The sequence below is a fragment of the Protomyctophum parallelum genome (assembly GCF_964188405.1).
Source record: "Protomyctophum parallelum genome assembly, chromosome: 11".
NCBI lineage: Eukaryota > Metazoa > Chordata > Actinopteri > Myctophiformes > Myctophidae > Protomyctophum > Protomyctophum parallelum.
Genome location: NC_139707.1, coordinates 51,966,907 through 51,981,858, shown reverse-complemented (window position 1 = coordinate 51,981,858; position 14,952 = coordinate 51,966,907). Strand labels below are relative to the sequence as shown.

Here is a 14,952-nt window from a genome sequence, read left to right as displayed (position 1 = left end):
GCAAAGTGTGTAAACACTGTCCACACCATAGGGCAAAGTGTGTAAACACTGTCCACACCACAGGGCAAAGTGTGTAAACACTGTCCACACCACAGGGCAAAGTGTGTGACACTGTCCACACCACAGGGCAAAGTGTGTGACACTGTCCACACCACAGGGCAAAGTGTGTAAACACTGTCCACACCACAGGGCAAAGTGTGTAAACACTGTCCACACCACAGGGCAAAGTGTGTGACACTGTCCACACCATAGGGCAAAGTGTGTGACACTGTCCACACCACAGGGCAAAGTGTGTGACACTGTCCACACCATAGGGCAAAGTGTGTGACACTGTCCACACCACAGGGCAAAGTGTGTAAACACTGTCCACACCACAGGGCAAAGTGTGTGACACTGTCCACACCATAGGGCAAAGTGTGTGTGTGCGTACCGGCGATGATGTTGAACATTCTGGGGTTGAGGATTGCAGGACAGATCAACCTGAGGAAGACGAAACCACTGGAATAACACACACACACACACACACACACACACACACACACACACACACACACACACACACACACACACACACACACACACACACACACACACACACACACACACACACACACACACACACACAATGATATTAATGATTAAACATGATTAATTTACATCACCCTATCCATCAACATCAAGCCAGCCAACGGCAACTGTTTCAGTGTTTTTGCAATAAAGTAATTCAATTAAAGTCAAATGTATCAGTCGCATACACACGCCACGATTTTCAGATGTGTGAACTACACTACACTACACCACACTACCCATGATGCACCACTACAATACACTACACTACACTACACTACCCATGATGCACCACTACACTACACTACACAACACTACCCATGATGCACCACTACACTACACTACACTACCCATGATGCACCACTACACTACACTACCCATGATGCACCACTACACTACACTACACTACCCATGATGCACCACTACACTACACTACACTACACTACCCATGATGCACCACTACACTACACTACACTACACTACACATGATGCACCACTACACTGCACTACCCATGATGCACCACTACACTACACTACACTACCCATGATGCACCACTACACTACACTACACTACACTGTCTGTGACCAGGTGTACTGTCTGTAGCTTTGTGTCTGTGACCAGGTGTACTGCTCTGTAGCTTTGTGTCTGTGACCAGGTGTACTGCTCTGTAGCTTTGTGTCTGTCTGTGACCAGGTGTACTGTCTGTAGCTTTGTGTCTGTGACCAGGTGTACTGCTCTGTAGCTTTGTGTCTGTGACCAGGTGTACTGTCTGTAGCTTTGTGTCTGTGACCAGGTGTACTGCTCTGTAGCTTTGTGTCTGTGACTAGGTGTACTGCTCTGTAGCTTTGTGTCTGTGACCAGGTGTACTGCTCTGTAGCTTTGTGTCTGTGACCAGGTGTACTGCTCTGTAGCTTTGTGTCTGTGACCAGGTGTACTAATGTAGCTTTGTGTCTGTGACCAGGTGTACTGCTCTGTAGCTTTGTGTCTGTGACCAGGTGTACTGCTCTGTAGCTTTGTGTCTGTGACCAGGTGTACTGCTCTGTAGCTTTGTGTCTGTCTGTGACCAGGTGTACTGTCTGTAGCTTTGTGTCTGTGACCAGGTGTACTGCTGTAGCTTTGTGTCTGTGACCAGGTGTACTGTCTGTAGCTTTGTGTCTGTGACCAGGTGTACTGATATGTAGCTTTGTGTCTGTGACCAGGTGTACTGTTGTAGCTTTGTGTCTGTGACCAGGTGTACTGTCTGTAGCTTTGTGTCTGTGACCAGGTGTACTGTCTGTAGCTTTGTGTCTGTGACCAGGTGTACTGCTCTGTAGCTTTGTGTCTGTGACCAGGTGTACTGCTCTGTAGCTTTGTGTCTGTGACCAGGTGTACTGCTCTGTAGCTTTGTGTCTGTGACTAGGTGTACTGCTGTAGCTTTGTGTCTGTGACCAGGTGTACTGATGTAGCTTTGTGTCTGTGACTAGGTGTACTGCTCTGTAGCTTTGTGTCTGTGACCAGGTGTACTGATGTAGCTTTGTGTCTGTGACCAGGTGTACTGCTCTGCAGCTTTGTGTCTGTGACCAGGTGTACTGATGTAGCTTTGTGTCTGTGACCAGGTGTACTGCTCTGTAGCTTTGTGTCTGTGACCAGGTGTACTGCTCTGTAGCTTTGTGTCTGTGACCAGGTGTACTGCTCTGTAGCTTTGTGTCTGTGACCAGGTGTACTGTCTGTAGCTTTGTGTCTGTGACTAGGTGTACTGCTCTGTAGCTTTGTGTCTGTCTGTGACCAGGTGTACTGCTCTGTAGCTTTGTGTCTGTGACCAGGTGTACTGCTCTTTAGCTTTGTGTCTGTGACTAGGTGTACTGTCTGTAGCTTTGTGTCTGTGACTAGGTGTACTGTCTGTAGCTTTGTGTCTGTGACCAGGTGTACTGCTCTGTAGCTTTGTGTCTGTGACCAGGTGTACTGTCTGTAGCTTTGTGTCTGTGACTAGGTGTACTGTCTGTAGCTTTGTGTCTGTGACCAGGTGTACTGTCTGTAGCTTTGTGTCTGTGACCAGGTGTACTGTCTGTAGCTTTGTGTCTGTGACCAGGTGTACTGTCTGTAGCTTTGTGTCTGTGACCAGGTGTACTGTCTGTAGCTTTGTGTCTGTGACCAGGTGTACTGTCTGTAGCTTTGTGTCTGTGACCAGGTGTACTGTCTGTAGCTTTGTGTCTGTGACCAGGTGTACTGTCTGTAGCTTTGCATCTGCCCGGGTGTGGACCAGTGTTGTTTTTGGCAGCAAATTTCTATTTTAGTTTTAGTCATAGTCTCCTGAATAGTTTTCACTTAGTCTTAGTCACATTTTAGTCACCTGGAATGTCTTAGTGTTAGTCTAGTTTTAGTCGACTAAATCTACAGGTGATTTAGTCGACTAAAATGTATTTTTGCGGGCCTTGTTGCCGTCATAATTACTTATTTTACACTTTTACACTAGCTGATCTACAAGCTCACAACGCGTCGCGCTGCGACGCGTTGTGAGCTTGTAGATCGGCTATTTTCAGCATGCAACCAAGTGTAAAATGACTTATACTGGATCTCTTGTCCACTAGTCCCTTCCTAACATTTTAGTCTAGTTTTTATTAGTTGACAAAATTGTCAGTATATTTAGTCTTAGTTTTAGTCATCATAGCTTAGTTTTCATTTAGTTTCCATTTAGTTTTCTTCAGTGGAAAAAGGTAGTCGACGAACATTTTTCTTCTTAGTTTTAGTCGACGAAAACAACACTGGTGTGAATGCCGCATAACGTTGTGGCAGGATACAAACGTCCATTCCCTCCAGCGTGTGTGTGTGTGTGTGTGTGTGTGCGTGTGCGTGTGTGTGTGCCGTGTGTACCTGACAACTCTGGTCCTCATGGTCGTGTTGGTCGGCCATTTCTGCTGAACTGACTTCTGTAGACATCCATAGATGAACCTGAGGGTGCTGCACACACACACACACACACACGCACGCACACGCAAACACACACACACACACACACACACACACACACACACACACACACACACACACACACACACACACACACACACACACACACACACACACACACACACACACACACACACAGAAAAAGCTATGTTTCTATGTCAGTCGTTCTTAGATTTTTCAAAAATAGCTAAAGCATAACATGATGCTAACACCAAAAGGGGCTCCCGTTCAGAATGGTTTAATGACCTAGTGTGCGTGCGTGCGTGCGTGTGTATGTGTGCGTGCTTACGGGGGCAGGATCTCAGCAGCCATGAAGATCTTCTCCACCAGCTCTGACAGGATGAGGAGCAGGTGAGCCAAGTTACCTGAGACGTCCTCATTCTTATCCAGTTTAGACGGGTTCAGCTGGAGAGGAGAGGAGAGCAATGGGTTTACAATGGAGAGGAGAGGAGAGGAGAGGAGAGGAGAGGAGAGGAGAGGAGAGGAGAGGAGAGGAGAGGAGAGGAGAGGAGAGGAGAGGAGAGGAGAGGAGAGGAGAGGAGAGGAGAGGAGAGGAGAGGAGAGGAGAGGAGAGGAGAGGAGAGCAATGGGTGTGTTTGAGATGGAGAGGAGAGCAGTGCGTTTCAGATGGAGAGGAGAGGAGAGGAGAGGAGAGGAGAGGAGAGGAGAGGAGAGGAGAGGAGAGGAGAGGAGAGGAGAGGAGAGGAGAGGAGAGGAGAGGAGAGGAGAGGAGAGGAGAGGAGAGGAGAGGAGAGGAGAGGAGAGGAGAGGAGAGGAGAGGAGAGGAGAGGAGAGGAGAGGAGAGGAGAGGGTGGAGAGGAGAGGAGAGCAGTGTGTTTCAGATGGAGAGGAGAGCAGTGCGTTTCAGATGGAGAGGAGAGCAGTGCGTTTCAGATGGAGAGGAGAGGAGAGCAGTGTGTTTCAGATGGAGAGGAGAGCAGTGCGTTTCAGATGGAGAGGAGAGCAGGTTACCTCACAGCTCTGCTTGCTCTCCATGATCCTGAGGATGGTGTCTTTGAGGGCGTGGTGAACGAAGGGCGTCGCCGTGGCCTTCATGTACTGCTCCATCAGCGTGGAGGCCAGCGTGGTCGCCCGGAACAGCGTGGTGGCCTCGTCTGGAGGGCAGGGGAATTACACCATATACACCCATCTGAATATATTCATACTTCACCCATTCTGACCTGAGATCAGATTCTAAAAATGTATGTTTGAAAATGACAGTTTTCTGAAAAAGCTATGTTTCTATGTCAGTCGTTCTTCGATTTAAAAAAAATAGCAGACCTACAAGCTCTTAGCGCGCCACTCGGTGGCGCGCTAAGAGCTTGTAGATCTGCTATTTTTCAATAGCTAAAGCACAACATAGTGCTAACACCAAAATGGGTTCCCGTTCAGAATGGGTAAACCCATTCTGACCTGAGATCAGATTCATACGAGGTTTCCACTGGGACACACACTGGTCTGATTAACCCATTCTGACCTGAGATCAGATTCTAAAAAAATGTCAGTCGTTCTTCGATTTTTCAAAAAATAGCAGACCTACAAGCTCTTAGCGCGCCACTCGGTGGCGCGCTATGAGCTTGTAGATCTGCTGTTTTTCAATAGCTAAAGCATAACATGATGCCAACACCAAAATGGGTTCCCGTACAGAATGGGTTAATGTTTCATCCATCCATCCATTGCATCATTCATGTGGGGCCGACTGTGGCTCAGGAGGTAGAGCGGGTCGTCCCGTGATCCATATGGGTCGGCGGTTCGAATCCCGGCTCCTCCTCCTCCTCCTCCTGTCTACATGTGGAAGTGTCCTTGGGCAAAGACTCTGAACCCCAAATTGCTCCCGATGTGCTGGTTGGTTACCTTGCATGGCTTCCACCGCAATCGGTGTATGAATGTGTGTGAATGTAAAATATGTAAAGCGCCCTGGATAAAGGCGCTATATATAAATGCACCATTTACTAGGCATGTAACGATACACACAACTCACGATACGATACGTATCACGATATGAGGTTCACGATATTTTCAACACAATGATTTTCCAGACAAAATGACTATATATATTTTTTTTTTATGATTTATCTTCCCCCCCCCCCCAAAGCTTTTTTCACAATTTTTATTTAACTACATTGCAAAGATAATTGCCTTCCTTGATGTATCAATGAGCATCAATAAACGACCATCACCTGGGCACAGTCACAGACACATATACAGCTCCCCTCTCCAGGCCTCTACTGTCTCATTCCTCTCCAAAATCATGTGAATTTGATGGAATATGATTACAGCTGACATTTCTTATCACACACTAGCCCCCCCCCCCCCCCCTTTTAATAAATCGATACACAACGCGTTGCAGCGCGACGTGTTGTGAGATTGTAGATCTGCTATTTTCAGCATGCAACCAAAGTGTAAAATATGTCATTACAACGACATCAAGGCCCGTCAAAAACACATTTTAGTAGACTAAATCAACTGTAGATTTAGTCGACTAAAATCGTATGACATTTAGTCGACTAAAACTAGACTAAACACTAGAACATTCCAGGTGACTTAAAATGTGACTAAAACTAAGCGAAAACTATTCAAAGAGACTATATATGACTGAAACTAAAATAGAAATTTGCTGCCAAAAACAACACTGGTCCTCAGTCAGTAGGGGGTGTAAATGTTACCTTCCATGTTGATCTCCTTGTCGTTGAGGGTCCTCAGCAGCGGGGCTTCGGTCTTCTCGTGTCGGAACACCTTCAGCAGGAGGCTGGCCAGCAACGAGCGGTCCTGACCACACACGTGAGCCAGCGCGTAGATCACATGGAACTCCTTCTGCAGGATCAGCTGCAGGGGGGGACACGTTAAAACAACGCACACATTTAGAGGGGACACACGTTAAAACAACGCACACATTTAGACTGAGGGGGACACGTTAAAACAACGCACACATTTAGAGGGGACACGTTAAAACAACGCACACATTTAGAGGGGACACGTTAAAACAACGCACACATTTAGAGGGGACACACGTTAAAACAACGCACACATTTAGACTGAGGGGGACACGTTAAAACAACGCACACATTTAGAGGGGGACACGTTAAAACAACGCAGATATTTAGACACTGATTCCGGCCAGTCACATCACCTGTTTTCTTTTTCTTTGTTTTGTGTTTTTCACCTTCATAGCCCATTTAGATCATATAATTAGAATTTATAATATAAAATAATTTCGATGTGAAACATGGTATTTATAGCTATATGCCTATACTTCTAATCAGTGGTGGAAAAATTACTCTAATGTTTTACTTAAGTAAAAGTATCAATACTGCTGCTATGTAGAAACACTTACAAGTCTGCTATTCTCTCTCCCTTCCTCTCTCTCTCATTCCCTCTCTCTCTTGCATGCACGCACACACACACACACACACACACACACCGCCGGTCCGCCATTCGCTCTGGTCTTTTCTGAATCTGAACGCTTGAAATAATGTATTTTCAACGTTGTCCCGTACCGTTGTGTCAAAGAGTAGAACAACTACACACTTCACACGTTGGTTTGTTAGCATGAAGTGCTAGTGCAGCTAGCAGACAGACAGGAGCAGTGCAGTGGATGTCAGAGAGCGGCCTCAGAGCGCCCGTTTTTCTACAATCGATCGTTGCAGCCCAGGCGCACCACAGTAATTATTTGTAGTGGCACTGGTGCTCCCAAATGTATTTTTAAGGTCGCAAAGATTAAAATTCAGGCGCATTTGCGACCAAAATGGTCGCTATTTCGAGCCCTGTATGCCATGCTTTTTGTTACTGCTTATTGTAAATCGCTCTGGATTAACCCATTCTGACCGGGAACCCATTTTGGTGTCGGCATCATGTCGTGCTTTAGCTATTTAAAAATAGCAGATCTACAAGCTCGTATCGCGCCACCGAGTGGCGCGATACGAGCTTGTAGGTCTGCTATTTTTTGAAAAATCGAAGAACGACTGACATTTTTTAGAATCTGATCTCAGGTCAGAATGGGTTCGTCAGACCAGTGTGTGTCCGGCGGAAACCTCGTATGAATCTGATCTCAGGTCAGAATGGGTTAAGAGCGTCTGCTAAATGCCTAAATTGTAAACGGTACCTCTTTGAACTCGCTGTACTCCTCCTCGGGCATGATCCTCTCCATGGAGTAGCGGGCTCGGACGCGCAGCGAGCCCGGTTCGATTCCCTTCAGAGGGACGTGAGACGAGAGGGGAAACCACTCGTCGATCATCTGGCCTTTCTGGAGGCGGTTGAGCTGGCAGCGCATGAACACTGAGGAGATAATAATAATAACAACAATGATAACTAGAACTGCACTCTGACGAGTGCATACTCGCTTGTTGCACACTAGCAGGCCATAAATGGCCAATTAGTGCGCAAGCAGAGCGCGCAAGTACCTTCGACCGTTATAAACTGTCACTTTTGATGCGTATGCACCGTCCCAGCGAACTGTGCCTGATACGGCAGTGGTGTCAGATTACATACATGTATACACAGGAGCATTACCTTTAATCCTCCCGACACTAAAACATATCGTCATTACGTCACCATCGAAGACCAATTACACTCTGGCATTGGGTCCTTTAATCCACATATTTCTTACGTCATCATTGAGAGCTAGTTATACATGTACACACCATGTACTCTGGTCCCAGCAAATCAGGCACAATTTGCTGTTTTATTTGCATACGCATCAAAAGTGGCGGGTTGGCTGGGACGGTGCGTACGAGCCGGGCGAAACTATTACTTGCGCGCTCTGCTTGCGGAAGAAATAATAAGCTTTATATATCCCATTCTGAACGGGAACCCATTTTGGTGTTAGCATCATGTTATGCTTTAGCGTTTGAAAAATAGCAGATCTACAAGCTCATAGCGCGCCACCGAGTGGCGCGCTACAAGATTGTAGGTCTGCTATTTTTGAAAAAAATCGAACAACGACTGACATTTTTAGAATCTGATCTCAGGTCAGAATGGGTTAATCAGTCCAGTGTGTGTCCAGCGGAAACCTCGTATTAATCTGATCTCAGGTCAGAATGGGTTATACAGCACCTTTCCTACAGGGTTGCAGTTCAAAGTGCTTTACAGTTAGGCCATGCAGGTTATATCAAACAATACAAGACAGTGAATGTGCATAAAGTCACACATCGAGATAAAGATAGACATGAGAAGGTCCAGCATTTAAGATATTTAAAATAATACTAATAATAATAATAATAATAATAATAAAATAGTTGGCATTAAGACTAGCTGTGACTCTGTCTATGGTGCTGAATTAATGTTGTAGCATTGAGACTAGCTGTGACTGTCTATGGTGCTGAAGTCATGTTGTAGCATTGAGACTAGCTGTGACTCTGTCTATGGTGCTGAAGTCATGTTGTAGCATTGAGACTAGCTGTGACTCTGTCCATGGTGCTGAAGTCATGTTGTAGCATTGGGACTAGCTGTGACTCTGTCTATGGTGCTGAATTAATGTAGCATTGAGACTAGCTGTGACTCTGTCTATGGTGCTGAAGTCATGTTGTAGCATTGGGACTAGCTGTGACTCTGTCTATGGTGCTGAATTAATGTAGCATTGAGACTAGCTGTGACTCTGTCTATTGTGCTGAATTAATGTTGAAGCATTGATACTAGCTGTGACTCTGTCTATGGTGATGAATTAATGTTGAAGCATTGAGACTAGCTGTGACTCTGTCTATGGTGCTGAAGTCATGTTGTAGCATTGAGGCTAGCTGTGACTCTGTCTATGGTGCTGAAGTCATGTTGTAGCATTGAGACTAGCTGTGACTCTGTCTATGGTGCTGAAGTCATGTTGTAGCATTGAGACTAGCTGTGACTCTGTCTATGGTGCTGAAGTCATGTTGTAGCATTGAGCCTAGCTGTGACTCTGTCTATGGTGCTGAATTAATGTTGTAGCATTGAGACTAGCTGTGACTCTGTCTATGGTGCTGAATTAATGTTGTAGCATTGAGACTAGCTGTGACTCTGTCCATGGTGCTGAAGTCATGTTGTAGCATTGAGGCTAGCTGTGACTCTGTCTATGGTGCTGAAGTCATGTTGTAGCATTGAGACTAGCTGTGACTCTGTCTATGGTGCTGAAGTCATGTTGTAGCATTGAGACTAGCTGTGACTCTGTCTATGGTGCTGAAGTCATGTTGTAGCATTGAGACTAGCTGTGACTCTGTCCATGGTGCTGAAGTCATGTTGTAGCATTGAGGCTAGCTGTGACTCTGTCTATGGTGCTGAATTAATGTAGCATTGAGACTAGCTGTGACTCTGTCTATGGTGCTGAAGTCATGTTGTAGCATTGAGACTAGCTGTGACTCTGTCTATGGTGCTGAATTAATGTATCATTGAGACTAGCTGTGACTCTGTCTATGGTGCTGAAGTCATGTTGTAGCATTGAGACTAGCTGTGACTGTCCATGGTGCTGAATTAATGTTGTAGCATTGAGACTAGCTGTGACTCTGTCTATGGTGCTGAAGTCATGTTGTAGCATTGAGACTAGCTGTGACTCTGTCTATGGTGCAGAAGTCATGTTGTAGCATTGAGACTAGCTGTGACTGTCCATGGTGCTGAATTAATGTTGTAGCATTGAGACTAGCTGTGACTCTGTCTATGGTGCAGAAGTCATGTTGTAGCATTGAGACTAGCTGTGACTCTGTCTATGGTGCTGAAGTCATGTTGTAGCATTGAGACTAGCTGTGACTCTGTCCATGGTGCTGGAGTCATGTTGTAGCATTGAGGCTAGCTGTGACTCTGTCTATGGTGCTGAAGTCATGTTGTAGCATTGAGACTAGCTGTGACTCTGTCTATGGTGCTGAAGTCATGTTGTAGCATTGAGACTAGCTTTGAGACTAAAAAGATTCACGAGTTTAGATATTCTATTTACAATGAGATGCGGACGGGTAGCTGGTGCCACTTGGACCCGGACGTAACGCACTACAAAATGACGTCGGACTTAATCCATTTTGGGGCCGGAACCCCTTTTGGTGTTAGCATTATGCTATGCTTTAGCTATTGAAAAATAGCAGATCTACAAGCCCATAGCGCGCCACTCTATGAGCTTGTAGGTCTGCTATTTTTGAAAAATCGAAGAACCACTGACATAGCTTTTTCAGAAAACTGTCATTTTCAAACAGACATTTAAAAAAAATCTGATCTCAGGTCAGAATGGGTTAAATACTGAATAAAGAACCGACCCTGTCACAATTCCATGGTCTTTTTCTCAAGTTTATAGTCCTCCATGTTTCTTGTGCATAGTATTCTTATTGCTTATTGCCTTCCTTCGATTTGTTTCTACTTATTATTATTATTCAGATCAGGTGAACTCACAGATGTCGCTCTCTTTGCTCTTTTTCGTCTTGTTGCTCAAACTGATCTCAAACCTGTTGATCTCACTGGACAGGTCACTGCAGAGAGAGAGAGAGAGAGAGAGAGAGAGAGAGAGAGAGAGAGAGGGTTAATAATCTGATCTCAGACCTTCTGATTTCACTGGAAAAGTCACTTTGACATTTCAAATGAAAAAATGGGAAAAAAGACAATGAATGAATAGGGTGTGTGTGTGTGTGTGTGTGTGTGTGTGTGTGTGTGTGTGTTTTACAGGGAGACACTATACATCTCCTTACAACCGTACTCTACCGGATTTTCAACGAGATATAAAGGGCGATATGTTTATTTTCCCTTTTTGCTTCCTTTATCATGAATTCCTGTTCTGTTCTTTGACTATATAGAAGTGTCAATTTGTACGTCTCTAAATGTTTTGATGAATTGAACATGGTGGACCCTCTTGTAAACAAGTGTATAATGCTTAATTGGGTCGTCCACTCACAGTTAACAGTCTTTGTATTGAGTTTGTGCTTTTTCTTTTCTCTTTTTTTTTTAAATATTTTTTATCCCGCAAATTTTGTAACCCATTTCTCACCCCTGTGTCAATCATCTAATGTGATCCTGGGCTCTACACACCCTCCACCAACCTAGTCCCCATATATGGGGGACAAGGGGAGACCAACCTAGTCCCCATATATGGGGGACAAGGGGAGACCAACCTAGTCCCCATATATGGGGGACAAGGGGAGAGCAACGGACTTGAACTCATGCTTCCTTCATGCCTGAGTGTCCAAGTTGCTCCTTTACACCTGACAAGGGGGAGTTTCCCTGGTTGGACGTAGCGCGTGGAAGGAACACGTTATTCCAACCAGTTCCTTTCCCCTCCATCAGGCGCCCCGGCTGGCCAGGGGGAGGCAGTTTAGTGACCAGGATTACTACATGTTTTTTGTGATGGTACCTACCCTAGGGGACACGGGGGGAGAACATGTGAGGGTACCTACCCTAGGGGACACGGGGAGAACATGTGAGGGTACCTACCCTAGGGGACACGGGGAGAACATGCAAACTCCACACAGAAAGGCCCTTTCGCCAACCCCGCCTTCGGGTATGTGCACTGATGACGCAGAGGAGGAAACACGCCGCCAGCGCCCACAGCGTCCCGAGTGGGAATCGAACCCAGGACCTTCTAGCTGTGAGGCGACAGCACTACCAACTGTGCCACCGAGTTTGTGCTTGAAATGTACTGTAATTCTACAAACTGTTAGTACAATCAATACTAACTCAAAGATGAACTCCTCAGTAAACACAGGGTTGTGTCCCTCCCGGGGATGGGTCCGTGCCACCTGGACACTGTTCAGGTAGATGTTACAGTACGGGTTGGTGAAGTGTTTGACCGGCAGCTTGTGGGCCTCTTCTACGTAGAGGACCAGGCTGGACACCTGGAGACGCACGCACGCACACGCACACGCACACGCACACACACACACACACGCATGCACACACGCACGCGCGCAGACGCATGCACACAAACACACACACACACACACACACATTAATGCATTACACAGAGGACCAGACTGCTGACCTGTAACACTGACATATATACATGTTGACACATTTTATTACGCGGCTTTGTTGAATGCCTGATTCTTGATTGGTCAATCGTCGAATGACAGTGGTCTGTTATTTCTGCATTAATGACCGCTCCCGCTCTATAACAGACCGCTCTATAACAGACCGCTCCGCTCTATAACAGACCGCTCAATAACAGACCGCTCTATAACAGACCGCTCCGCTCTATAACAGACCGCTCTATAACAGACCGCTCCGCTCTATAACAGACCACTCTATAACAGACCGCTCTATAACAGACAGCTCCGCTCTATAACAGACCGCTCCGCTCTATAACAGACAGCTCTATAACAGACCGCTCCGCTCTATAACAGACCGCTCCCGCTCTATAACAGACCGCTCTATAACAGACCACTCTATAACAGACCACTCTATAACAGACCGCTCCGCTCTATAACAGACCGCTCTATAACAGACCGCTCTATAACAGACCGCTCTATAACAGACCGCTCTATAACAGACCGCTCTATAACAGAACGCTGCCTAATCAAACCTTCGGAGCACCTGCTGCTTGACGGTCTCCACCAGGCCGAAGGCGTGCGCGTGTGTGTGTGTGTGTGTGTGTCTGTGTGTGTGTGTGTGTGTGTGTGTGTGTGTGTGTGGTTGGTTGGATGTATTATTTTATTTATTATTATTTCTGCATTAATGACCGCTCCCGCTCTATAACAGACCGCTCCGCTCTATAACAGACCGCTCAATAACAGACCGCTCCGCTCTATAACAGACCACTCTATAACAGACCGCTCTATAACAGACAGCTCCGCTCTATAACAGACCGCTCTATAACAGACCGCTCCGCTCTATAACAGACAGCTCTATAACAGACCGCTCCGCTCTATAACAGACCGCTCCCGCTCTATAACAGACCGCTCTATAACAGACCACTCTATAACAGACCACTCTATAACAGACCGCTCCGCTCTATAACAGACCGCTCCCGCTCTATAACAGACCGCTCTATAACAGACCGCTCTATAACAGACCACTCTATAACAGACCGCTCTATAACAGACCGCTCTATAACAGACCGCTCCGCTCTATAACAGACCACTCTATAACAGACCACTCTATAACAGACCACTCTATAACAGACCACTCTATAACAGACCACTCTATAACAGACCACTCTATAACAGACCGCTCCGCTCTATAACAGACCGCTCTATAACAGACCGCTCCGCTCTATAACAGACCACTCTATAACAGACCGCTCTATAACAGACCACTCTATAACAGACCGCTCTATAACAGACCGCTCTATAACAGACCGCTCTATAACAGAACGCTCTATAACAGACCGCTCTATAACAGAACGCTCTATGACAGACCGCTCCAGCTCTATAACAGACTGCTCTATAACAGACCGCTCTATAACAGACCGCTCTACAACAGACCGCTCTATAACAGAACGCTGCCTAATCAAACCTTCGGAGCACCTGCTGCTTGACGGTCTCCACCAGGCCGAAGGCGTGCGCGTGTGTGTGTGTGTGTGTGTGTGTCTGTGTGTGTGTGTGTGTGTGTGTGTGTGTGTGTGTGTGGTTGGTTGGATGTATTACCTGTCTCAGCCTCTTGTTGGTTGTCGGTTGGATGGGTTTTCTTAAATTAATGCAGAACGTCTGGAGGCATTTCATCCAATCCTGCACAACAACAGAAGATGCATTCTGGGTAAGTTTATGAGGTGGCGCCAGCCAGCCAATCGTAGCAGTGCTTACAGAAACCAGACGAGCCAATCGTACCTGCAGTGTTGTTTTCGTCGACTAAAACTAAGACGAAAAATGTTCGTCGACTACCTTTTTCCACTGACAAAAACAAATGGAAACTAAATGAAAACTAAGCTACGATGACTAAAACTAAGACTAAATATACTGACAATTTTGTCGACAAATAAAAACTAGACTAAAATGTTAGGAAGGGACTAGTGGACAAGAGATCCAGTATAAGTCATTTTACACTTGGTTGCATGCTGAAAATAGCCGATCTACAAGCTTGTAGATCGGCTATTTTCAGCAAGTGTAAAAACACTCATTACGACGGCATCAAGACCCGCCAAAATACATTTTAGTCGACTAAATCAACTGTAGATTTAGTCGACTAAAATCCTATGACATTTAGTCGACTAAAACTAGACTAACACTAAGTCATTCCAGGTGACTAAAATGTGACTAAAACTAAATGAAGTTTCAGTCCAAAGACTATGACTAAAACTAAAATAGAAATTTGCTGCCAAAAACAACACTGCATACCTGTGCTTGTTCAGGAGTCTCTCCTGCGAAGTAGAAGATGTACTGCTCTTCGCTGAAGTGTTGGACCACAATCTGGAAACAGTTTGGCCTGAAATAAAGCAGAACATGTCTGTCTGTGTGCGTGTCACGCTGTAACACCACCCCCCGCCCGCCACCAGAGGGCGCAGCTGTATGACACACAAAAACTTACAGTAACTTAACCCATTCTGACCTGAGATCAGATTCATACGAGGT

The 14,952-nt window shown here is 45.9% G+C and overlaps 1 protein-coding gene across 1 annotated transcript in view; it reads right to left on the bottom strand.

Annotated features, from left to right (window-relative positions):
* Window positions 1-14,952, bottom strand: part of rasa1a (RAS p21 protein activator (GTPase activating protein) 1a) — a 45,784-nt gene that overhangs the window by 4,473 nt on the left and 26,359 nt on the right. The window contains exons 12-21 of the mRNA XM_083777249.1: window positions 14,719-14,806; window positions 14,032-14,112; window positions 12,125-12,282; window positions 10,850-10,926; window positions 7,617-7,789; window positions 6,181-6,340; window positions 4,487-4,629; window positions 3,804-3,919; window positions 3,419-3,505; window positions 431-498 (exon numbers count right to left, since the gene is read on the bottom strand). Of these exons, the coding sequence (XP_083633375.1) occupies window positions 431-498; window positions 3,419-3,505; window positions 3,804-3,919; window positions 4,487-4,629; window positions 6,181-6,340; window positions 7,617-7,789; window positions 10,850-10,926; window positions 12,125-12,282; window positions 14,032-14,112; window positions 14,719-14,806 (1,151 nt within the window). The remainder of the gene's footprint in view (window positions 1-430; window positions 499-3,418; window positions 3,506-3,803; window positions 3,920-4,486; window positions 4,630-6,180; window positions 6,341-7,616; window positions 7,790-10,849; window positions 10,927-12,124; window positions 12,283-14,031; window positions 14,113-14,718; window positions 14,807-14,952) is intronic.